We start from the raw sequence: 27128 nt of genomic DNA, 5'->3' as shown, positions 1-27128 counted from the left end.
CTACTGGTCAACGGAAAATCCTCACTGGATAAGAGAAGAACACATGCAATACACTCAAACGCTTAATGTTTGGGCAAAACTTGTAGGAAACCATATCATTGGTACCTTTTTCATTGAGGGCAACTTGAATGGCGATAATTATTTGGCACTACTTCAAAATGATGTCATTCCAAGTTAAGCAAATTTATATCCTGATCCAAGTTCCGGTAAATACGATATGATTTCAGTAGGATGGGGCACCACCACATTACCAAGTTAATGTCCGTCAATACCTCGATACAACATTATCTAATCGGTGGATAGGGAGGTGAGTATCAATGGCCAGCGCGAACACATGATCTTTCAACATTAGATTTCTTTTTATAGGGATGTGTATACTTAACCTCCAGATTTGAATGATTTCAAAAACGAATAACGTTTTCGATTGGGTCGGTCACGCTTGATATGTTATATTTATATAATGTTAGAAGACAGTTCTATTTGAGATTAGGATGTTTCTGAAATGTTTTGCGGTGAGCATTTTGAAGATTTCCTTCGTTAACATCCATAGTTCTTTGTCGTATAACACATTTCATTACTTTTTGTATCACATTTTTGTTTTTGAGTGTATTTTATCGAATTTTGCTAACCACATGAATTTAATATATTTTATCTCAATTGTTGCAATGAGATTGATAGCGATAACATTTTTGAATAGAGAATGAAGATACCTTTCAAACGATATATCACAAACCTCTACTTTCCATTAAAAAATTAGGGGTTGTACCTGTCATTCGTAAGGGGTTGAAGGTTTACGTTGAAGAATGTCAAATTATTATTTACGTTTGAGGTGTTTCGAATTTTTTTTATATCTACAGTAACCGAAATAATAAATTTATTACAATTGATTTTTACACACTGTATGGTTGCAACGCCATATTGAACAATATCAAAAAACCATGAAAAAACAACCATTAACTGAATATAAATCAAAAAGAGACTAATACCATCTACAAGTCTAAAAGAAATAAAGTCAATTTTTTGCAACTTTTTAATGTCAGGTTTTGATAAAATTGTTTTGAAGCAGACTTGTTTTGAAGATGTGAAACAGATTTATGGTAATGAAGATATTTGGAAGTGAAATGTGTTATGTTATATACTCTATTTATATCCGATAATTAAATTTGAATTTCATGGCAACAGAGGCCACCTTGTATTCAGTACTCATGGCCCGAAAAATTTACTATAAATATAAATCTGTGTTCCAAATTAATGATATTCATAGTGCTTACTTCCGCGTTGAGTAAACAGTGTCATGTTGCAACCGGAATTATGGGAAAAGGGAAGTCGCATGACTACACTAGGAAACAAATTTTGTATGGAGAAATATAATCATCTGATAACATGGAAAGATAATGAATCTATTCTGGAACTGGGCATTGGAGATGGTGGAAATTCTAGAATATCATTATGGCCATACATACCAAACAATTTCAAAGAATTCATCGGTACTGATGTTTCAGAAAGCATGGTGGAATATGTGAAGGAAAAGGTAACACATGAAAAAATGAAGTTCATGGTTCTCGATTTTGGTTCTCCGAATATTCCTCTCGAGTTTGAAGGAAGATTCGATCACATTTTTTCATTCATCGTTCTACATTGGATACGTGATTTGAAGTAAGTAGGCATATATTTTTTGTATCAATATAGTTGATGATTGAATTGAACGAAAGTTTTTTTGTGAAGGAAATTAGAGTTTTCGTCAACCAAGTTTGAATATTTTCATCTTCCACAATCTGAAAAAATATGAAAATTGTAATGAAGAACCCCATACAGATGTAGAAAGGGCAAAATTTTCGGTTCACCCCTATATAAAAAAACTAATCAATACAGTTTATTGTATGATTTTCACTATGAAGGCTTTTACAAAAACCGCGACACTTATGCTTGAGGAAACTATTGTATACCGAAACACGTGTCGCGGTTTCTGTAAAACTCTTTATAGTGAAAATCATACAATAAACTGTATCTATTAATTTTTTTAATATGGATTTTCAACAAGTATCGGCAAGTACTATTCAATCATTCAATCATAAGTTACTGCATAATTTCAAAGTATTTTTTACAAAGAGCTAAAAAATTTTTCAAAAACTCATCTCAACGTTTCGGGGGCTAAAATCTGATTCCGCCTTCAGAAATGTCCGCGCACTTGTCTCAATTATGATATTATAAATTTGATGTGAAAAAAGGAAAAAGCAATTGAAACTTTTATTTGTGACTATGAAATCATTCATCATTCACCAGTAATATTGAATTCAATCACAATTCAACTATTATAGAGAGTGGTCATTACATAAATTTCAATTAAATAAAAAGGGTTATATTTTTAGGGGTGACTAATTTTTGGAAAAGAAAGTTTTTGGCTTTCTACTACTCCATCCTGATACAAAAAATGTGGGAATCTTCCAAAGAAAGTAAAGACGTAATCAATTAGTTAAAAGTGATCAATTATTTTGAAATTGATTACTTAGTTCCTTTCTTTGGAAGATTCCCATATTTCTTACCCAAATAAATTTCTATTTTTGAAGTAATGAGTGAAACTCAAGATATCTTTACAACTTATATTCACATTGAGAAATATTTTGGCCCTAGATAGTACCATTATCAGTAACAGGAACAAAGTTATGCATTCAAAAAATTATTTATGATATTCTCATGAATAACGTTATCAAAGTTATACTCTGTTATCGAAAAACATATAAATCCAATTAATTTTTGGATTCTACAAGTTTTACAATACGTTGAAAAATATGAATAAATTATTATGCCGTTGAGTTGAAATGTGAAGCACACGAAATATGAAGAAGATAATACTACTAAGGAAAAAGGACTTGTGAAAGGAGTTACTACAACCAGAAAATAAAAGAAAACAAAAAGGGCACGCTGATGAAAACAATGACGTAACAATTGAAATACATTAATAAATTAATATTCAAGAAGCTGAAAAAGCAAATGCGCCACTGGAATCGATGAAGTCGCCCCGGAGCGCCAATTAATTTTTATTGTTGTATTCATTTTATTTTTATCGTTGTTTTAACACAATGTAATAATTTCAAGAAGCTATAAAGAAAACTATAACGTAATATCACAAAACTGAAAAAACAATGTTCAAGTGGAAAATGTTCGATATTATATCAAAATTTATACATGAAACATGTATATGAAATATGTAATCGAATAAACATAATTGAAATATTCAATTCAGTATATCAAATGGAAATCTTACTAATTGGATTATTCAATACTCTTAATTCTCAAATACAGATCTTTATACATTGGCCAAATGTTATGAAAATGTATTGTTGATAACATTCATTTAAAAACTTCCGGCTAAGTTGATTTGAATTCGTGGAAAATAAATCAGGTACAGATGCATTCCCTCTTTATCTGTTCAATAAATTGATGGATGTAACTGTTACTACGTGACAGGATATGATCATGAAATATAAGAATTGAAACATTCTATGTTTTTACGACTTTTATTTGTAACAAACGTTACTGCAGTTTCATCTTAAAATAACATTTTCAAACTTATACAATAAACTAAAAATAATTTACTACAATAGCCCTTATATAACATCACTGAAGGTAGTAACAGAGGTACTTAACTTAATTGAGTACCTGAATTTTCTTTACCTGTGACAATGTGGATACGCCGTTTTGAAAACCGGTGAGTGAAGTAGATCAATTTGATCATTTAACAGGTTGCACCAGCAATGTTTATGCTTATGAATTTCCAAGGATTTCAAATAATTGAGTTTGCAACCTTTCCTTGCATAGTGCAAAATTTCCGTATAATTACGAGTTTCTTCAGAAAAAACAATGTGAAAGTGGCATTCAGACTACATGCCAGGTTATCTGTTTTCCTTTTCAATGCAAAAGATAAAGTGGACAAGTTAGAGTCTATGAGCTTGAGCATCCGGAGTGTCTATGTAGGACAATGTGGTCGAAATTTCTCAAAACGGTTTGCTGAACATGAAACGTTCTTGAGGATAGGTATAAATGATTCGACGTCTTCAAATAATTTCTTGGAATGCAACCACAAGTTCCTGAATCCTAACGATACGGAAATTTTCCACTATGTAAGGAACTCAATCCTTAGAAATTCATGAGCATAAACATTGCAGATGTAATCTGCCAAATGATAAAATCGATCTAATTCATTCACCTGTTTTTGAATTAGCGTATTGTTATTGTCATAGATAAACACATTTTGGGTACTCAATTAAGTTAGGTATAGTTCAAGTAAACGATATAGTGCACCCTACCTTTCAGTTCCCCTTCAATAAAATAGTTAGGGAGTTAACTAATTTCCTCTTTCAATAATCATTTCTGATATATATATATATATATATATATATATATATATATATATATATATATATATATATATATATATGTATATATATATATATATATATATATATATATATATATATATATATATATATATATATATATATATATATACAGGGTGTCCCTGGACTTCCTCTTTTCCTCTCGGGAATGTATAGATGGGGTCAAAATATCACCAGTACTTCATATAACTTTTTTTTCTAAAATCCTTCGTTACCAAGTAACGGACCCTCGAAGTTACATAATGAAAAAGGTTTTTCTTTGATAACTTTTCAAGTGAGTATTCAAAATCATCCAAATTTTGGTAATTGACTAAACAAATGAATTCCTTCGATGAGCTTTCATGCAGGAGTCAGTTGTTTTGCTACAAAGTCAGGAGCGGACTACCCCCGATGGTCCACACCCCAAAACTTTGAAATGACAGATATTTTTCAATATTTTTCAACAAATTAAGGTTACTTGGACAATTTTATGAATAAAAGTACTCGTGTGGAAAGTCGATCGAAGCAACGAGTCTTGATAAAAATGTAGTTTCACTCGACGACATCAAACCCGCTCATCCACCATTATTTGAAATGAATAATTATCAAAGCAGAAATAATAATGATAACGTTAATTCAACAACATTTATCCTGAGATGTCTACCATTATTCGAAAATATTAGTTTTTACGGAAAATGGAAATGATAGGTAAAATGTTCATAACGAATTTTTATAATGCAAACACGTTTAACTAACGAAACTCAAGAGCCTCAAGAGCAAACAGAAATGAAAAATCCGCTACAGAAACTGCTCGATATGACCACCTTTTCTCTCTATACATTTTCTTAGTCTGCGAAGACACCCTCTCTGTACTTGAAATAGCATTCCAGGGTCGTTTCGTATGGCTTCACAATGTAATGTTATTCTATTCAACAATGCATCTTTTGTGTGAATAGGTGTAGCGTAAACAAGGCTTTTCAGATGCCCCCACAGAAAGAAATCCAATGGATTTAAATCCGGAGACTGCGATGGCCATGAATATGGCCCACCTCTACCAATCCATCTATTGTGGAAAGTATGGTTCAGATGGTCACGCACAATCAAACTAAAATGAGGAGGAGCGCCATCATGCATAAACCACATATCTCTTCGGGTTTGCAATGGAACATGTTCCAAAAGTCCATTCAAATCGTTCTGAATGAACTCCAAATAACGTTCTCCATTCAATCGGTCCTGTAGAACGAATGGTCCGATAAGATGGTTTCCTATGATACCAACCCAAACATTCACGTCGAATTTCCGTTGGTGTTTGGTTTGCAATATCCCATGGGGATTTTCTTCGGCCCATATATGGAGATTATGAGAGTTGATAACTCCATCTCTACTGAAACCTGCTTCATCAGTGAATAAAACTCGATTAATAAAAGTCATATCCTCTCTTTGCCTATCCATGAACCAATTGGCATATTCCAGTCGTGCTGGAAAATCTTGAGGTGTCATGGCATGTACCTTCTGGATGTGAAATGGGTGAAGCAGTTGTTCCCTAATTATTCTATGAATAGTGGACTTGGATGTATGGAACAGTTCTGATAGATTTCTGATGCTCATTGAAGGATTATCAGCGACGGCTTCCAAAATATTTTCCTCCAGTACGTACAGTCCTAGGAGCGCCCTCACCACCTCGTTTTGGCAAAACTGTACCTACAATAATATCGAAATAAAACAACGGGCTCAAATTAATTATCAATTATTACATACCTGTCTCCCTCAAGCTGCGATCGACACGCTCGAATGTTTCTCTTGACGGTACCGTTCGATTGGGAAAATGCTCGGAATACAGACGACGCGAGCTTCTGCAGCATTACAAAATGCTCGTCCATAAAATACATGCATATCTGCATATTCATTGAATGTAAACTGTTCGGCCATATCAAAAAAATTCAAAATATCCTATAGAATATTGACATGATATGAAGTACTGGTGATATTTTGACCCCATCTATACATTCCCGAGAGGAAAAGAGGAAGTCCAGGGACACCCTGTATATATATATATATATATATATATATATACATATATATATATATATATATATATATATATATATATATATATATATATATATATATATATATATATATATATATATATATATATATATATATATATATATATATATATATATATATATATCAGAAATGATTATTGAAAGAGGAAATTAGTTAACTCCCTAACTATTTTATTGAAGGGGAACTGAAAGGTAGGGTGCACTATATCGTTTACTTGAACTATACCTAACTTAATTGAGTACCCAAAATGTGTTTATCTATGACAATAACAATACGCTAATTCAAAAACAGGTGAATGAATTAGATCGATTTTATCATTTGGCAGATTACATCTGCAATGTTTATGCTCATGAATTTCTAAGGATTGAGTTCCTTACATAGTGGAAAATATATACAGGGTCCTGCAACAGTGGCGCGGTGTTCCATATCTCTATATAGGAAGCAGATAGATTCCTATCTGCTTCCTATATAGAGATATGGAACACCGCGCCACTGTTGCAGGACCCTGTATATATATATATATATATATATATATATATATATATATATATATATATATATATATATACATATATATATATATATATAGTCTAGTTGAAAAAAACAGACGTCACCAGAAGATGGCAAATGAGACTTTGCCGAAACGTTGTGAAAATAATCCTTATGGGGAGAAAATACACAGAACACGGAGCGAAACCCGAGAAAACAGCTCATCATATATATATATTATATATATATATATATATATATAAAATAAACATTTCGTTTATATAGATGAGTGGGGAAGTAGGGATTCGAATGAGAGAATGATGATTGAAAATACTTCTGAATACTACTTACTCGCATTTGAATATGTGTGAACTAACTTGTGACCTAACCCAATCTAACTACTTACTCACATATACAGGGTGTAACTGAAAAAAAGATAGGATTTTTCATATACAGAATTTTCATTGGAGCATCCCTTCTTAAAATACAGCCCCTTAAAGGGGGTATATAAAATTTGTATAACAATTTTTTTCACAAGCACTAAAAAAGTTACAATATTGAAATTAACCTGACGTTTTGTACTACCAAAAAGATACCTAGCCAGAAATTTATTTGGTTTACCCCATGGTTGTAAGGGGTGGAAAACGCAACCCCTAAAATTTATTTCTGAAGTAACTTTTTGTCTCATCATTTGTTCACCATTTAAAAATTTATTTCCGATAGTCTGTTTCATTCTAAACAAAAAATGTCTCTTGGGTTTTTGCCCAAAATAAACCAGTTCGCAGCAAAAAATTATTTTAGGAACAACTACAGAGATGCATCGTCATAAATGCGAAAATACGAAACTTATCTATCTAGTATCGCTAGTAGCGATAGTGACAATTGAATTGGTATGACGCTGTCAGTTTGTGAATTTTCGAAATTGAATTAATACTAATTGTATTTTGTTCTGTTCTAGGAAGATTGCTTTCCAGCTAAATGTTGATCATATGACGGTATTTCGAATTTTAAGAGAACAACTCTTATACCCTTACCATCTCAAATGTTTCACACTTATTCAGTTAAACCCTGTATATACAATCGATCGCTTCAAAAACACTTCACAAACTTTCTTAGAAAGCTTATGATAATTCCATTTTCATATTTTCCGTTTCACTAACACTGTCGTAATTTTAATCAATAATGAATTTATTCCCACTATTAATATGGAAGTGTCCAATCCCCATATAGTCTTTTTCAACTAAAATTACTTGTTTAATCCTTTTCTGCCAGTTTTCTTTGGTAATATTAAATACTTCTTCTTCAACTAGCTCTATCAAATTCTTATCAAATTTTAGAAAATTATTTCAACGCCTGATGCTTTGTTTCAATTTTCCCCAAATCAACTCGATGGAATTGAAAAGTATGATGTGTCTATACTTTTCAGCAATACTCTCAAGGGCATACTTTTTCAAATGTTTTTGTCTGTAAAACTTCAAGTAATTGGTTTTTGGTATGGTTATCTTCAAAATACAAATTTTTATCCATTAATAAACTTTGTATTTCATCTTTCCTCGAATTTTTATTCGGTACTTTGATGAGTTGTCGTGAATGATAGGAAGCGTTGTCAAGAACTATTTCCCTCGAAGCCAAACTTGATATGTAGATTCTTATATACATTGAAACATTCTCTTTGTGTTTCAATATTCAAATGCATCCGAATCTTATTCACTGGCATCTCTTTTTCCCATTGTTCACCAGCGCTATTGGAATCACTACACAGAAAAAAGTCTGCGTTGTTATCAACACTCGTTATTACTATTAGTACTTGTCCAAGGACGCCACATTTTAAACAATTAACGAAAATTTTAAGTAATTATAACACTCAAATCGCGATCAGTTCCTGAACGGAACATTGACAACACGACTCTTCTAACCATCCTTACATTCTATTGGTCTTCGTAATATGACTTCAAATTTAATTTTATGCCTCTTCAGCCAATCGTAATTCTCGATTTGTAAAAATTATCCAATACGAACCGCCAATTCTTCAGTCCACGTGGACTAATTCGTAGCGGCATTATTTTTTTGTATTGGTTTATTTGGCCTTTGACATCGCCGATATCCGATAGCTTTAAGAATTACTATATCGGTTACTTCGACTATACCTCCGTTATTACCTACAGTGGTGTTATATAAAGACTAATATAATCAAACATTTTTAGTTTGAAGTATAAGTTTGAAAATGTCCTTATAGGATGAAACTGCAGTTATGTTAGTTACAAACAAAAGTGGTTAAAAACATAGCATGTTTCAATACTCATTTTTCATTTATCTGTTCATTTCGGATAAGTTGGGCCGGCATGGGAAATATATTTACTACCTTCTCGCATATTTTCGCCATTCATAATCTGAAAAAAAAATCGTAGGAGGATTTCATTAGCACTTCATTGGGAGATTTTCACTGGTCAGCTCACAAAACCGTAACACGTGTTTTGCAAAACAGTAGCTTCCTCAAGTGTTGAGAACTCAATATTTTATTGGATTCCTCATACTGTTTCAATTATGATTTTGACTTGAAGTACGTAATTGTCTTGAGATTAGAAATCACACGTTGAAAGGTAAGACCTCGTTAGTCCACAGCTCGCACAAGTTTCGTCTACTGAAAGTTTTCGTTCGCATGGGAGCCATATCTGGCTCCCATGCAACGGAAAAATTTTAACAAATTGATTAAATTTTGGAGTTCATTTGAATGACATTTTGAAATTTCATCAAATAGGAGGTTTTCGGAATTCGGGATAACTTTTTTCCAGTTTTTATCGGATAGACCATCGTGTAAACAAGACCAAAGCAAAATATTCAATACCGCTGAAATACATGAAGTAGTATGCTGTTGGAAGTGACACGAAACATATGTAATGTTATTATATTTTTTGGATATAATTTCGATTGTGATATCTGTTGAAAGGTTTATCGACTTCTCCGAGTGGTTTGCGTCATTTATTATCAGCCCAAAATAAATTATCTCTCATGGGGTTATCACAATTAAGGAGTATTTTTGTAAAATTTCATCACAATGACAAACGGAATTTGAAATGAATTATATAGAAGAAAAACTCATTATATCTGCCAAATGACACTTCAATTTATCAACAGTAATGAAATGAATGTCATGGGGTCATCACAATTAATGAGAACTTTTTCGAAAGGACTATAATGAAATTTCATCACAACGACAAAAGGAACTAGGAATAAATTATATGAAAAAAACTTATAATATATTCGTCAAATCACACTTCAGTTTCCCAATAGTATCGAAATCATTGTCAAAAATAGTCACACATGTTATGTCAAACAAAGTTTCACTTTGATCCGAAACATATATCGACAGAATAGTCAAACCACGAATGACAAAAATTAACGAGGATACCAAAGATGATTTCTTCATGAGGTGTTCCCTCAATGCCACAGTTGTTCTAACTTGGAAAGAATGGGTTCAAATAGTTCTTTCATGACACTGCCCCGTGTTAGGAATCACACGTTAAAAGGTAAGACCTCGTCAATCCTTAGCTTGCACAAGTTTCGAATTCTGAGGGTTGTCGTTCGTTGGGGTGCGACAGCCGGTTAACGGAAAAACAGATTTTTTTAACAGAGTACTACTGACGAGACCTAGAGCAGAGTACTTCATTTGACCACATTATATGTTAAAATAATATTTTAGAGAACAACCTCGATTCTGACATGAACATGAAGAAAATAAAAGACAAAAATTGAACCTACTGAAATCCTTGTAGATCAAATTCCCCATTAAATGACCAACAAGAAGTTTAATCATAACTGAACTACTTTGCATGAAATTCCAAGAATTTATTGTCATTTACGCCTCATCGTTTGAATTTTCTCAAAATCTACCTATTTTTCTACACATACGGGTGATTTTCTACGGTGACTCACCCCTATAACTTTTTTATTATTGGAGATAGGAAAACGAAATTTGGGGGTTGTGTATTATAGTTCCATTTACATTTTTTGACATATTCACTTGTATTGCTGTACTTCACTTGACAATGGATCGTGTAAATCGCTTTATTCTTGATCAAGTAACATGGGAAAACTACGACTTTGAGGCTTATGACTTCACAATCATTTCAAGAATTACTTGACAGTCGCACGCAAGGGGGTGGCTCGTCAGCTTTTTGTGAAAGATCATTCTCTTACGAATAATTTGATGCCGCACACTTTCACTTTATTTTCTCTATTTTTCTGAATAATTACAAGAAAGTCGCAATAAGTCCATTGAGGTTATACATTTTCAAAATGGCCTCCTCCTTGATCATAGGAAAGTTCAACTTTTTCAATTGTTGCGCGCATTATATTGATTAGCTGTCACTCAGTGCTGTTCTGGAATTTCACCCTTACTTTATGCTCAAGTTCTTCACGAGTAGTTGATTTGATAATGTAAAACTGATTTTTGATTGTTCCCCAGAGGAAAAAATCTAGCGGAGTATGAAAAAGAAATAATACAAAAATATGATAACTCAAGAATGTACCTCGCAGGTCACTGAATAGGTCCATAAGTGCCAATCCACTTTTCTGAGAAGATGTCATTCAGATGTTCTCTTACGACTTAAGAATTGTGAGGTGACGCTCCATCTTGTTGAAAATACATATCAACTTGGTTTGACACTGGCAAGTCTTCAATGAAATCATCAATTTGATTTCTAAGGAACTGAATGTATTTTTCCGCAGTCAATTGTCCGTCGAAAATTATTGGCCCCAAATGTTTTCCTTCGATAATACCCATCCAGCAATTGAAACCAAATCGCTCTAGAAAATTTCCTTTTTGTATCAGATGTAAATTCGTTTGAGATCAGTACTTTTCATTATTCCTATTGAACATACCCAAGTTGATGAATCGGGTTTCATCTGAATAAATAATTTTAAATGAAAAACTTACGTCTTCTCTGTATTCAGTCAAAACCCAATTGCGATAAGTCAATCTCCGGTTGTGATCGTTATCGTAATAAGATGTTGATGTATTTGTGTTGGTGTATTTGTGAAGAATTCTCCAGACGGACGAATACCTTATATCACACTCAGAAACAATTTGGCGAATTGACGCCGTACAATTCACTTCAACATAGGCCAACACGTCTACTTCTTTTTCTTCACTGACGATGAAGTTATTGGCATTTTCTTCTGGTTCATTTCGCATTTTTCTTTCCAGTTTTGGAAAATAATGCTGAGTGGGATGACAACGATAAGGGAATCTCTGAGTATAACTTCATGCAACTTCATCAGTTGCATTCTTTTTTTTTCCATGTCAATTTTCTCGTTTCTAGTATAATTTGCCATATCTAATTATGAACTTCACAACACATTAATTCTTAAATTCATTAAATTCATATTCATCAGCCTATTTGTTTTGGGTAGTCCTAGCAACGGCTTCAATTTTTTGTCACGGATAAGTAGAATAATAGGACATAATATAAGTAAGTATAAGCATAAGTATACCGAGTACGTATTTTTTGTTATTAAGTATGATTATTTCTTGCAATTATTCAGAAAAATAGAGAAAATAAAGTAAAAGTGTGTGGCGTCAATTTATTCGTAAGAAAATGATCTTTCACAAAAAGTCGACGAGCCACCCCTTTTCTATTTGAAAAAATCAAGTCAACTGGAAAAATTCATATTTGCGACTGTGAAATAATTCTTGAAACGATTGTGAAGTCATAAGCATCAAAGTCGTAGTTTTTCCCATATTATTTGCTCAAGAATGAAGCGATTTACCGGATCCATGGCATTCTAGATCGAAGAATAAAAATTGAAATGAAAATGATTTTATTTGTCAAATTTCGACAAGTGATGTATTGTTTGATTTAGAACTTCATTCTCGATAAGTGAAAATATATAGGATGTCCCATATAAAAATCGAAAATTGGTGTTATTTCCGATCAAACTGGAAGTACGGCAAAGAAAGTAAATATGTCAAAAAATGTAAATGGAACTATAATACACAACCCCCAAATATCTCTAATGATAAAAAAGTTATATGGGTGAGCGACATTAGAGAATCACCCGGTATACATGGATGAGTCGATATCCTTGCGAGAGTAAGCATCTTCTGAAGATAGATTATAATATCAAGTAAATTGATCAGAAAATTATTGATGTACAACTATTGAAAGTTATTCCCCAGTGCAGTCAAAAGTGCCACTATCTTGAAAGGCCATGATGATCCCCTCAGTCCCCGACTTCAGCCCACTCGATCTGGAAAATGCGAAGGTCAGGCACTTTATAAGCCAAGATCTTCAATGTTGTTGAAAAAGACCCTTTGTGCTTTTATATGGGCCTTTTGCTGAACGGGTTCCAACGCGGTGACAGAGTTGTGATTACCTTGTTCAGTGTCGAAAACTGAACCGAGTTCACCAGCTGCTCGGGCGGTTGCTCTGAAGAGAAATGCTCCAATTTCTGTTCTCTCATGGTCGCGCACCATGCATAGAAGAGGATCCGATCTCCTGACGACTGTACAGGCTATATTCAGTACCATTTCGTTATGCAGACACTCCAAACTCAAAATTCCACTGTTTCCTTGCTGTCGGGGAAAGTAAACTTATTTGATAGGTACCTACCCCGATTCTTCATCCAATATTACTTTTTCTCGGTGAATATCGAAATTTCAAAATATGTATTCAAAACCCACTTCGGTTCATTTCAATATGTGTTCAAAATATTTACTTATCATTTCTTGACAATCATGGAGACTGTTCAAAAATTTATTTTCTAGATTACATACCGTGAACCGACGAATTGGGATGCAAACTCCTATGGAGGTGCATCGTTCTTCAGGTCTTACGTCAAGTTGATACAGCTCTTTACAAGTCCACTTCAATACTCCAAACGAGTAGAGTGAGATTGGAACGGCAAGCATATTTGTTGCAGCAACCTTGTTCTTTCCCGACAGTTCCGATGACCAGATCTATCGGAGTTTGTGTTGATACTTGCCGCGGAGAGAGTTCTTCACTGCTATTACCTCTCGTGAGTGGCGTTGTTCCACCACGAGGTAAGTATACGTCTCTCCGGCAAATGGTGTAGGATGCTTCCATCTACGAGCTGCACATCTTCTCCGTAGGCCTCGCATTGTCCTTTTTTGAGATGGAGATTCTTCTCCACAGAGGTATAAAGTTTAAGATTATCCATATAAAACAAATGGGTGACCTTGTGCCTCCGGTTTCGGGGGTGCAACAGTTATACCCTCGAGTATTTCTGAGCGCCACGGATAATGGCAATAGTGAGATGCAGAAGAGAAGCTGTACTGAGGGAATCGCCCTGAAATACACCCCTTCTGAAAGTGAGCCACCCAGTTTGGACTCTGGCTTGACCAGATATTATGGTGAAGCGAGTTCGCCAGAGTGGTATTAATTGTTCAATACATCTCACTATGTTGTCGGGTACCGCAAGGCATCTGAGCAAATGCAAGAATAGCTTATGCGATATTGTATCAAATGCCTTGCGGTAATCGTTCCAGGCCATAGAGAGGTTACGCAAATATTGTGTCGAGTCCTGCGTTATTCATCTATTTTTTTTTCACCGCAGTGTGCGCTGGTCAGGCCCTATACCCCAAAGCCCCGATACATTCGGGAGAGCGCGCCAGCATTGTCAACCAATGACCACTCCCCACACCGTGTGGTAAATGATCATATAGTCTGAGAATCATGTGCCCTGAGCAAGCGTAGTGAGCCAAGAATGACAGCTTTCTGCATCTGAGTGACTAAGATTTCTGCCTCAGTGCGGAAAGCCGGTATGATTTTAAGATTCGAGAGTAGAGAGGGTATCATTCCACCAAGGACTCCAATAATCAGAACAACCATCTTGACAGAGTGGTCTGAATAGAGTCTGCGGAGTTCGAAGAGAAAATCTCGATATTTTATCCGTTTTTCCTCCTCTTTTCGGACGATTTTCGTCTCGACAGGAGCTGTAAACTCTATGACAAATATCGTCTTGCTCTGGTGGTCGAGAAGGACTATATCAGGCTTATTAGCTTGTATGAGCCTGAGGGTGGGGAACGAATAGTTCCAATAAATTCGGCACTTCTCTTTCCCTACAATGGATTCAATATCCCCCGGAGCGTAGGGCAACACGTAGGGCAATACCGTAAGAGTGCTGTAAATGGTAATAAAGCACTCTTAGGGCCGCGTTATGTCGATGGATATAGGCCGAGACCGCATATGCTGGACATGCTGATATCAAGTGTATTAGGGTTTTGGGCGCCTTGCGGCAGGCCCTGCACCTTGTGTCAGGAACCTCTATACCCATCACGCGACTGCGATAGACTAAGGTGTTGAACACATCATCCTGGCAAGCCATGATGAACCCTTCAGTTTCCGACTTCAGCCCACTCGACCTGAGAAAAACGAAAGTCATGCGCTTTTATAAGCCAAGGTCTTCAATGTTATTGAAAAAGACCCCATGTATTGGCTGATCCTTTTGTTTCCGCAGAAGTGAGGTGATCTCTGCGGCTTCCAAATGAGCTTTTTGCTGTACGGGTTCCCACTCGGTGCCAGAGTTGTGGTCACCTCGTTCAGTGTCGAAACCTAAACTGAATTCGTCAGCTGCTCGAGAAGCTGCCCTGAAGAGAAATGCTCCAATTCCCGCTCTCTCATGGTCACAGACCATGCAGAGAAGGGGATCCAAACCCCTAACGACTTTACAGGCTATATCTAGTACCATTCTGTCATGTAGATACTCCAAACTCAAAAGTCCACGGCCTTCCTATTGTCAAGGGAAGTACAACCGTGGGACGAACGATTTGGGATGCAAACTCCTATAGAGATGTATCATTTTTCGGGTCTTTACATCGAGTTGATACAGCTCCTCCCGAGTCCACTTCCCTACTCCAAACGAGTAGAGTAAGATTGGAACGGCAAGCATATTTGTTGCAGCAACTTTGTTCTTCCCCGACAGTTTCGATGACCAGATCTGTCGAAGTTTGTGCTGATACTTGCCGCAGAGAGAGTTCTTCACTGCTGTTACCTCTTGTGAGTGGCGTTGTTCCACTCCGAGCTGCACATCCTCTCCGTAATCCCCGCATCGTCCTCTTTTGAGATGGGCCATTGCACATTTGTCTATGCCGCATTTCATACCGATAGCATGCGTGTACTCTTCCACCACCCTCAAGGACTGATGGAGATCCTTCTCTCCAGAGGCATAAAGTTTAAGATCATCCATATGAAACAAATAGGTGACCTTGTGCCTCCGGTTTCCGGGGGTGCAACAGTTATACTCTCAAGTATTTCTGAGCGCAACGGATAATGACAATAGTGAGATGTAGAAGAGGACTGAGGGAATCGCCTTGAAATACACCCCTTCTGAAAGTTACCCACCCTGTTTGGACTCTGGCTTGACCGAATGATATGGTGGTCTGGTGGCCAGAGTGGTATCAGTTGTTCAATGCATCCCACTATTTTGTCGAGTACCGCAAGGCATCTGAGCAGATGCTCATAATATTGTCATTATTATTATTGAAATCATTATTATTATTTCTGTATTCAGTTTAATAATATGCATTGGCTCTCGTTTTTTTCCAGACAAGCTTTTTCCAATTTATACAAGATGCTTAAGCCCGGAGGGGAAATATTTTTAATTTTTTTCGAACGATCGTCAGCTGACGAAATATACGATTATTTGTCGAAACATCCTAAATGGGGCAAATATGGACATGAAAAATTGATATCGCCGTTCCACTTCCATGAAAATCCTTTGGGCGAGTACGAAAAAGTCTTGAAAGAATCCCAGTTCAGAGATTACCACTTTGAAGTAGAAAACTGGAATTATACTTTCCCTAGTGAGCAGGCCTTCGAAGGTTTGTTATTCATTTGATTGGGTTTTTAATATTAAACTGTTATATTTTTCAGATATGTTTTTCAGCATCAATCCAGTCATAAATAAAATTCCTGAAGAAGATGTTGAAGAATATAAAAGCCTTTATATAGGAAAAATGAAAAATAATAACCTCAACTGGGTCACTGAATGTGAAAATACCGGAAAAAAAGTTTTTAATTCTTACTTGAAATTGTTCATATTAGTGGCAAAAAAACCTGATGTCCAATAAGTATTGTGAAATAAAGATATATTTTCAATTTAAAACAAAAATTGGATGGATCGTTAGTGTATATTATTACGTAGTTGAAATCTTTTTTTTTTCAATCATATAATTTCATAATGAACAAATTGAAATGAAAATGAATCGTTCATGCTAATCACACTGTTACTGAATTGAATTCTTATATGAGGTACTTTTGAGTTCAGTTCATGAAAATTCAAATGATTTCATTAGTTTTTCTGGATTTGTATATTTAGTTGAACACTTAAAATATTGGAATTGATTGATAACACAGTCAAAACAAGGTAAATCGCACTTACCTGGACATTTTCTATTCGTTCTTTCCCTCCGTAAGTTTTCCTTTTCTGGGCGATCTTCCCGGGAAAGTGGACTATAGTTTTTATTGGTTGAAGATGTCACAGTTGGATTGTTTTTTGAGGTGGCTATCTTTCTCTCGAACTTCGCGGGCGGTGCTCTTTTACTGAGTATTGAAGTTATTAAACAATATTCTCAGTTGGGTAATGTATTTCAGTATGTTGGGAAAAAGCCCCCTTTGGTCGCTTTCAATATCTATACATTCCCCAAAAACAGGTTGGACCCCGACAATAATGGATTCTGTTAATAAATTTATTCTCTTCATTACACATGTGATACAATTGGCCTGATGAAAATCAATAACGTATTCAAGTAACACTATTCAAGTAACTATTGTTAGATTTCCACTAGACAAATATTGGAAATATAGTGAAAATCTCTTCAAATTTGAAGTCCTATATTATGAAATGTTCCTGAGGTAATTACGTTGCAAGCACCTTTTTTCCGGTATACGAGTTCTGGAATACATTGTGATTGTATATCATATACTACCGAAGTAACATTTTTTTAAAGCATCTAGAGACGTCATATCAGGTGATCCAGTCGGCTATTCTATGAGACCACTTCTGTCTCTGTACCGATTCGGATGACTGACAAACTCAAATCAGTTCTCAACGTTCCAAAAAGATGAGGTACCTCTTCATTACGACAGGCCTGTTCGCAAGTATCCAAACGTAGTCTCTTAAAGTTTCCGCTAGCAGAAGCGACTTTACCTAGAGTGTAGGGGGTGCAGTGCACCCGGGCAGTGGCGGAGCCACGGGGGGCAAGGGGGGCAGTACGCCCCCCTCCTTTTGCAAAATGTTGTTCTTAGTGAAAGTTACGCGAAAAGGAAAAGTTAAAATATGCTGCTACATCACATTCTCAAACAAAATAAAATTTTTGTAAAACTTTCAAATCATAAGTTCTTAATTTCCAGCTGAACATCCGAAATCGTATTCATTATGGAAACTTATATATTTACAGAGAAACAAAAGAACAATTAATTCAAATTCAACTAAACCTGACGCTACGGAGAGTACAGTCAGTACGGAGTCAACATTTCTTGATATTCCATCTACATCAACCTATTAAGTAAGAACAAAATACGATTTTTCATTTGGTTTTGCTGATTTGAAATTCACGGAAGTAAATTTTAATTCGGAAATGGGTAGTGATAGTACTGAAGAACGAGATCATTCTGATGAGATGTCTGCTGGGAATGAAGGTGGGAAAAACATTTTGTTTTTACATGGATCATTTTATAATTGATATTTCAATTTTGGAGATGTGGCAACATGGCATGTTGTGAATAGTCGTGTGTTCGATTGCTCTTACAATATCATTACAAATTGTGTGTAAATTAAGATAAAAAAATCTGGAAAGTTGTGTACTTGTAGAAAGGAAGTAGTATCACACCCTGGTGAAAAGTGCAATCTGAGAAAATGCTTCTAACGCGAGATGTTGTTGATGAAATAAAATCGGCAGTAAATAATGCCATGTCGAAGTTCCTGAGAGACCGGACATTTATAAAAACAATCACTGATAGTGTAGCCGAGGCGGTACTCAAGGGTACTACAAGAAAAATCATTAATGAAAATTCTGTGATACACAAAAAACTTGACAATATTGAATAAAGCATGAAGAAAAACAACCTACGAATCTTCAATAACAAGGAAACTGATGAGAAAATTTGAGAGAAGGCATAATCAAACTGTTCAATACGAAAATGACAATTAAGATAAATAGTGCGGATATAGAATTATGCTATAGAGTTGGAAAAAAATCAGAAACCCGAGGAAAAACAATAGGAGTTTTTATGAGATTTGGAACCCATGGGATGAAGCAAATAATTTATGACGAGAAAAAGTTTTTGAAAGGAACCGGAATCGTTGTAAGGGAAGATTTAACAAATATTAGGTTGAACATTTTTAATAAAGCTATTGAAAAAACGTCATTGCAAAACGAGTGGACCTACAAAGGACAAATTTTTGTCAATTATATTGATAAAATATGTATTTCGAAGTCTTATAAAGATTTTGATAAATTATTTGGTGCAGAAAAATAATCTTAATAATACACTCCCTTTGATTTCTTTAGAATAATCAAAGTGTTATTCAATAATTAGTAGCACAAATTTCTCAATAAAAAGTAATAAGATAAGTAATTATACTTTATCAACTGGAACTTAGGAGATTTCGAACAATGTTATTTTCATTAGCCCACCAAGAAACTATATTTTGTTTTATGTACATTATTGATAGGTTATTTTTTATCTTCATTTCGAATAATATTAGATTATTCAATTATTACTATAAACATACACATCTCTACTCGAATAATATATTTCAGTTTCATTTTGAGTAATCAATACAGAATGATATTATTTTTAGATATTTTAGATAATCAGAAGGAAATTGAAACTCAAGAATATCATGATTTTCGGGCATTTTTTGATGGAAAAGGGAATATAAAGAGTGCGTTGGCCGTTATTCATTTTAATATCAGAAGCATTAACAAAAATTTCGATGAACTCCTTATTTATCTAGAAGAGGTGAATAAGCATATGGACATAATAATTATATCGGAAACATGGAATCTCGAGTCGGTAAGTGATTATTCAATACCAGGTTATTCAGCACATTACAACAATTCAAAGGTAAATCAGAATGATGGTCTATTGGTGTACATCAAGAATTATATTATTGCTGATGTCGAAATAATATCACCAACTGAAACCAAAATAATACAAATTTCATTGACTATTGATGGTATTGAGATTGGAAGAAAAGCATCTCATAAATTACCCTCCATTGATACTCAAATTTATCTGAATGACATAAAAGACTACATCTATGATTTGAAAAAAAATATTATTGACATTTTTATAGGTGACATAAACATTAATTTGATGGATGAAAATTTCGGTTCTGTTAATGAATACCTCAACATCCTTGCTGAAAATGGTTACACTCCTATATCAATAAGCTGACCAGGGTTACGTCTAATACACAAAGCATAATTGATCATATTTTCGTTCGTAAAAATAATGCAAACCATAACATACTATTGAGCCCGGTATTATTCAAAATCAATATCACCGACCACTACCCAATATACTTGGAAAAATCAGGAACAATGAAATCACCTTCTGAAAATGAAAATGAAATAAAATACATTTGCATAAAATAAATAAATTACACAAATCATTAAAAGGGGAAAAATGGGAAGAAGTGATGAAGATTTAATGAAATACAGGTTTGTTATGACAAATTTATTGAAAAACTTCAATTTCATTTGAGAACAGCATCATATTCATATAATACTCAATATAAAAAATGTAAAAAAATTAAACCATGAATCACTCTACTGACCTGATTATCGCAATACGGCAAACGGATCACCTAAAAAAGGAATTATTAGTTAAATATACCCCAAAAAGGGAAAATGAATATAAATCATACAGAAATCGATTAAATAATATTATAAAGGTGACAAAAAATCAATATTATAAAAACAGATTAAGTAAAATAAATGGAAATTGTAAAAAAACGTGGGAACTTGTAAATGAAATAACTGGAAAAAACTCATTAATAAAAACGAAAGTCAGTAATATAACGTTCAAAAATCAAAACTGAAAACCAATCTCTGATAAAAAAGATAATCCTAATAATTTTAACAATTACTTCACTCATATTGGAACTGAAATGGCAAAAAACATTAAAAAAACAGAAAACTTACCTGATCATTTCCTCAAAAACACCATGCAACAAGAATCCATGTTTCTGAAACCAGGAACACAAAATGAGCTAATTGAAATTATATTCAAGCTAAAAACCAACTGTTCATCTGGTCCTGATGGCATTTCCTCGAAACTCATAAAGAATATTCATTTATTCGTTATATCTCCATTAACTCACATGATGAATTTGATCTATAAAAATGGTAAACTACCACACCAATTTAAAGAGTCAATCGTTACCCCCATATATAAAACAGGTAAGCGTGATGATTGGAAACTATAGACCAATATCGGTTATCAATAATTTTGCTAAAATATTTGAACAATCCTTAAAAAGTAGACTTGTAAATTATCTCAATGCAAAAAAAATATTAACAGACAGACGGTTTGGTTTCATTAGCAACTCCAATACCGAAAAAGTATTACTAGATTTTGTACAAAAAATAATTGGAGCATTGTTTAGATCAAGAAATTGTTTAACTATATTTCTAGACCTAGCTAAGGCATTCGACACCATTGATCAATCACGACATGCTATTAAAAAAATTACATGGTTATGGTATACGTGGCCCAACATACAATATTTTGGAAGACTATCTATCACATAGGACACAAAAGGTCAAAGTTGATAATAGCAGCAATGAAAGTTAAAACCGGAGTACCACAGGGAACAGTTTTAGGTCCCATACTATTTCTCATTCACATTAATAGTATATGTTCCATCAACAATTTTGGGGGTCATCTCATATCATATGCGGACGATACAGCACTCATATTCACAGGTAGTAATTGGAAGGAGGCATTTGAAAAATCAGAAAAGGAACTGAAAGATATCCAGATATGGCTTGATCACAACCTTCTGAGTCTGAATGTGAAATAAACTAAATTCATTACATTCACCCTATTACAGAACCATCAACCTGGAAATAACATAATCCATATACATGACAGAGACTCTACTAATACAACAAATTGCAATTGTGCTGTTATAGAAAGAACGAAAATGAACTATGTTGTAAAACGGCTCAGACTTTTAACAAAAAAATTCTATGAATTGAGAAACATTCTGGAATACAAAAATTTGATCACCATATACCAGTCTATAGCAGAATCTGTAATAAGATACTGTATTGCTGCCTGGGGTAGTACATTTAAAAATTCTCTAAATACCCTCCAAATATCTCAAAATGCAATGTTGAGAATATTATTCAAAAAGCCTAAAATATATTCTACCGAATATAAGGAAACGCAGTTACTGAAAACAAGAGAACTCTATATTCACCAAAGTTTAACTTGGGTGTACACAAACAAACTCACACTTCAATCAACAAACAAAGAAAAACAAACAAGATTCGTTACTAGTTCTTCCATAAACATACCAACATTTATTAAAAGTCACACACAGAGATGTATTTTCTATCACGGTCCAAAATTATTCAATCTTCTGCCAGTTAACATAAGAAACAATTCCAATCTCAACCGCACATTTGTGGTTTCAATGTGCGGTTAGCTCCTGTTGGTGACACCGTGCATATGTGAAGTTTTTCATTTTTGGTAACCAGTTGTTGTCCATCTTTGCAATTGGCTGCACCGCGCTGATGAGGCCAATAGCCAGAAACACGTGTCCGCGGTTTGCCTCCATTTTTTGAGTGTTCTGTCCACAAATTTTCCCTTTTGATTTATATCATACACACTCAATAACATCTTTATCTCTGTATTTATATTCTGGACCCGGAAGTCACGCATGTAGCTATAGCTGCCTAAGTGGTGATGTTAGATGATGCCTGGGAATGCTAGGTCTTCTAATTGAAACCACAAATGTGCGGTTAGCTCCTGTTGGTGACACCATGCATATGTGAAGTAAAAACTGTAAAAATGATGACCTATAAATAAATCTTGAAAATAATGATGCATCTGGGTTATCAGATGACTTCCAAGACTTTCTCGTTAACCAGCTGTCGCACCCCTACGAACGACAACCCTCAGAAGTCGAAACTTGTGCGAGCTAAGGATTAACGACGTCTTACCGTTCAACATGTGATTCCTTACACGGGTACAAACTTTAAAAAACGACTTGTGAACAGCGCAGCGTACGTGAATGGTTAGTTCACTCTCCATAGGTAATGAAATGTTTTGTTTTGCAATCTGGCTTTTTGATAGTGCGCATTGGAATATTTCTTTTATTAGAGTTTTGTGATATAACCTATTTCTTTTCTTAATGGGAAATACAGTATTACTTCAAATACCTGTTTCTTTTTTCCTTTTAACTGAATCGTGGCTCCTTGTTATGTTGTGCCCCCCCGCCTTTCACTTTTAGAATCTCCACTGCACCCGAGCGATAGGTGTTAGGAGGCGCTGAGAGCCTTTGCGAGTCAGCTCCGCACGCAGCGGGCACCTTTCCATATAACAATAGAGTGGGTGTCTAGTGAGTTCCTCTTTTGAAATTTATTAAAGTTATCTTCTTTAGGCATGCTTGATTTAGGGAGTGAGTTGGTGAATGCATGACGAGAGTGTTATGAAAAGGGTGATCGAACGAGGCGAACGGAAGCTGAGAGGGAGGTATAAGTTATTGAAGAAATAGAGGGAGATACGTTTCGTATGTTACTCTAGGTGAATGATAGAGGTGCGAGCAAAATACCCACTTCCCTGTCTCTATTCAAAATTAAAAAACAATCGAATGTTATTTTGATGCAAACATTCAAATTTCCATAAACAATGACAACAAAACATCGAAAATCAAGTCATTTGTCTTTACTGTCCTTAGTTCCAGTCTAGCGTTGAAATAGATTATCCTTCTCATTATGTTAAAATATGCCGTTTTCGGTGTTCTTTTTCTTCAATATATGTGTAAGGACCGATGAATGGAAACGTTATAGAGCATAGGCGAAGAATTGAAAATAGTACAAGAATTGCCTCCTCTCAATAGTAGTACTAACGTATCAGAAGATGGTGAAAATGCTAGAAATAATACAATTGTACTAGCATAAACATCGATTGTGCTTAGCGGGGTTTTAAAGAAACTGCAAAAGATCTACAAGCGCAGGGGCTGGTTACGCGCAGCCGCTTAATTACAGCGTATACCCATAGAGCATGCGCTTTGCCGCTTGCGGCGTCAGTTCTCAGCATGTTGTGGTTGACACCTAACGCGATGGCAAAGCAAGCCGAGCCATAAGGGGCTATTGGTTCCCACAGTTCCTGAACAGTAACTTTTGTTTCAACAACATGAAAACCACCTTAAAGTCAATTGAAGTTTACATTGGCGTAGTCTCGTTCCGCTCCCAAAGGCGCATGCCGGCACATGTTTTGATTCGTTTGATAACAAAATATATTTGGAATGAGTACAAAGTTGTTATTTTTATTCTTGTAACCATTTTTTTCCAAAAAAATATTTTTCACTCGTGTACATAAGTCGACGGGCCAATTTATCAAAACCTGTCGAATTTCCTCAGCCAGTTTTCAAACTTTCCGGCAAGAAAAAAAATAGATTTTCAATGAAACATTTTTGACAGATTTGGGTAGGTTGCTCTGTCGCCACGTTCACTGTCACTTCACAACCCAATCGAGTTCACTCTGTACCTGCTTCCATGACAAATCAACGACACTATACTTACGGCAACACATTCCAGCGAGGTTCGAAAGTAAGTCAATCGTGGTGTAAGTACCTATTCTATTTTGACCCCGCATTTTGGTACAGAAAGTTGGCAGGGAATTAATTACACACGGGCGCTACATGGACTGAAGCCACCCCTGCCTACTAGATTACCTGATATAACACCCACTGGTTTTTGTGAGAATTCGTGAAATTCAACTGCACTCTATTTCAGAGCTCACGGTTAGAGGGCTCCTGACAAAGTTACCCCAATAACATTCCATAATGTGCGAAATGAATTCATGAACAATCTTCATTACTGTCAGGAAATGATTGAGGATGATTTTTAAATATCTATCAGAAAGAACTGGAGTGATTTTCAAATACATTTTTTTTTCTGGAATTATTATATTCATCGTTTCTTTTGAAGGTAACTGCCAATTACTCGGAAACGGAAACTGATCCGAGTTCCGAAAATAAAAAAGTGTTGGAAGTAGAATTGAAATACCTAGCAAACGAGTTATCATGATACACCTCTTTCCATTTGAAAAAAGTTGATGAATGCTATGTTTCAACATACATTTTGTCCCACTGTATATGTAAATAAAGATATTCCTTCTAGCCCTAGATATTTCTCATAACTCAAGACATCAAAAAATAGTAAACCCAATATATTTTCAGCTTCTCATACTGTTAGATTCAAGTTAGTGAAGAGTATTCTAACTTATTTTTTGTGCAGATTGGCCACGAACATCTGTTCTATGCAATAATCCCCTAGATCAGGGGTCTCCAAACTACGGCCCGCGGGGCAAATCCGGCCCGCCAGTGTCATCAATCCGGCCCGCGACAGCCAATGATTTACTGTCATCAATCTGGCCCGCGACAGCCAATGATTACCTAATTGTTGTTACTATTGCTGTGATAAGTTGAAGAAGAAAACACAGAATGATAATTACTCGTTTTTATTTACTTGCAAGGTAAAACTTAACGACAGAAATGATGACAAAGAAAACTCAACTCAAGTATCTAAGTTTAGGCAAGCATATTAATAACTAACAAATAATTGAAATGAATCACAGTAAAACAAAAACACTAATGAGATTTATGCAATTGTGATTTTCCGCCGACAATACTTTGTAGATGTGGATCAATTGTACTTGTACCAATTATCAAAAGATATTCAAGATGCTCATCGGGTAATTGAGATCTGTAAACATTCTTCGTGTACTTCATCTTGGAAAACGTTTTATCACACAAGTAAGTAGTACCAAAAACAGAAAACAACCCACGAGCAAATTTATGCAAATTATCAAATTGTTCCAGTGGAAGACTCTTATAAAATTCCATCAAAGATGAATTTTGATATTTGTTCTTGAGCATATCACTGCACCGTAAATCAATAATTTCCATTTGGACTTCCGGAGCCAGGGTTTCAATGTCAGAATCAAAAGGATTTTGAAAAAGCCTAATTTCATTCGCAATCACATCAAAATCTGAAAAACGAGTATCGAAATTCATCTTCAAAGCACTCAAAGTTTCGATTGCAAAATTGACGGGAAATTCAGTCTCTGTAGTGTGGCTGAATATTTCACATGTTTCAAAATGTGTGAAACATTTTTTACGTAATTGCGATTGAAATAGTATTATTTTCTGCCTGAAGGATTTGATATTGGTGTATGAATCAGAGTGAAGCTGATTTTCTCCTTGCAATCTCAAATTCAGATCGTTCATATGATTTTTCAAATCGACACAGAAGGCTAACTTCCACATCCATTCACTATTTTCTAAATCGGCAAAAGGGCGCTGCTTCTCATTAAAAAAAAAATCGATCTCTACTCGAAGTTCAAAAAAGCGCTTAAAGGACTTTTCCGCGACTAAGCCAGCGTACGGTAGTATAATATATCATTTTCTCCAATCTGTTGAATAAACTCGCGGAATTGTCGGTGATTCAGCCCAGTGGATCTGTTGAAGTTAACAACTGATATGACTGGTTTTAGAACTTCAGACATATCCAAACATTTTCCGCACAAGGACTGTTGATGAATGATACAATGTAAGACTAATGGTTTTGAACCACCATCATTTTCTACAGCCTTTGACACAAGTGCAACCACTCCTTTATTTTTACCATACATATTTTTGCCTCCATCAGTTGTTATAGATTTCAAATTTCACTATCGAAGGTTCTTTTTATTAATGGCATTTTCAACTCCCTTAAAAATATCTGCCCCAGTTGTCGTGCCGTGAATACTATCAATATCAAGAAGTTCGTCATACACTTCATAGCTTTTATCTACTCCGCGAATAAAAATCAACACCTGATCAGTATCTGACATATCCGTTGACTCATCCAATGCTAGAGAAAACCACTCATGATGTCCATTTTTGTCAGACAGTTGAGATGATATATTTTCTGCGATGTCTTGCACC

General features: G+C 34.9%; 1 protein-coding gene across 1 annotated transcript; it reads left to right on the top strand.

Annotated features, from left to right (window-relative positions):
- Positions 1 to 1062: 1062 nt before the first annotated feature.
- On the top strand, positions 1063 to 17066 carry LOC111513768 (juvenile hormone acid O-methyltransferase). Its single transcript, XM_074177219.1, has 3 exons — positions 1063 to 1656; positions 16502 to 16776; positions 16829 to 17066. Exons 1-3 carry the CDS (start codon positions 1295 to 1297, stop codon positions 17023 to 17025), a joined length of 834 nt encoding a protein of 277 aa, XP_074033320.1. The 5' UTR covers positions 1063 to 1294; the 3' UTR covers positions 17026 to 17066.
- Positions 17067 to 27128: the final 10062 nt, after the last annotated feature.

The sequence above is a fragment of the Leptinotarsa decemlineata genome, unplaced genomic scaffold (assembly GCF_025532065.1).
Source record: "Leptinotarsa decemlineata unplaced genomic scaffold, Ldec_3_MD MMD2_tig00002159_RagTag_RagTag, whole genome shotgun sequence".
Classification (NCBI taxonomy): domain Eukaryota; kingdom Metazoa; phylum Arthropoda; class Insecta; order Coleoptera; family Chrysomelidae; genus Leptinotarsa; species Leptinotarsa decemlineata.
Note: the sequence above shows the minus strand (reverse complement) of the source record. Positions and strands in the feature narration are given on the sequence as shown.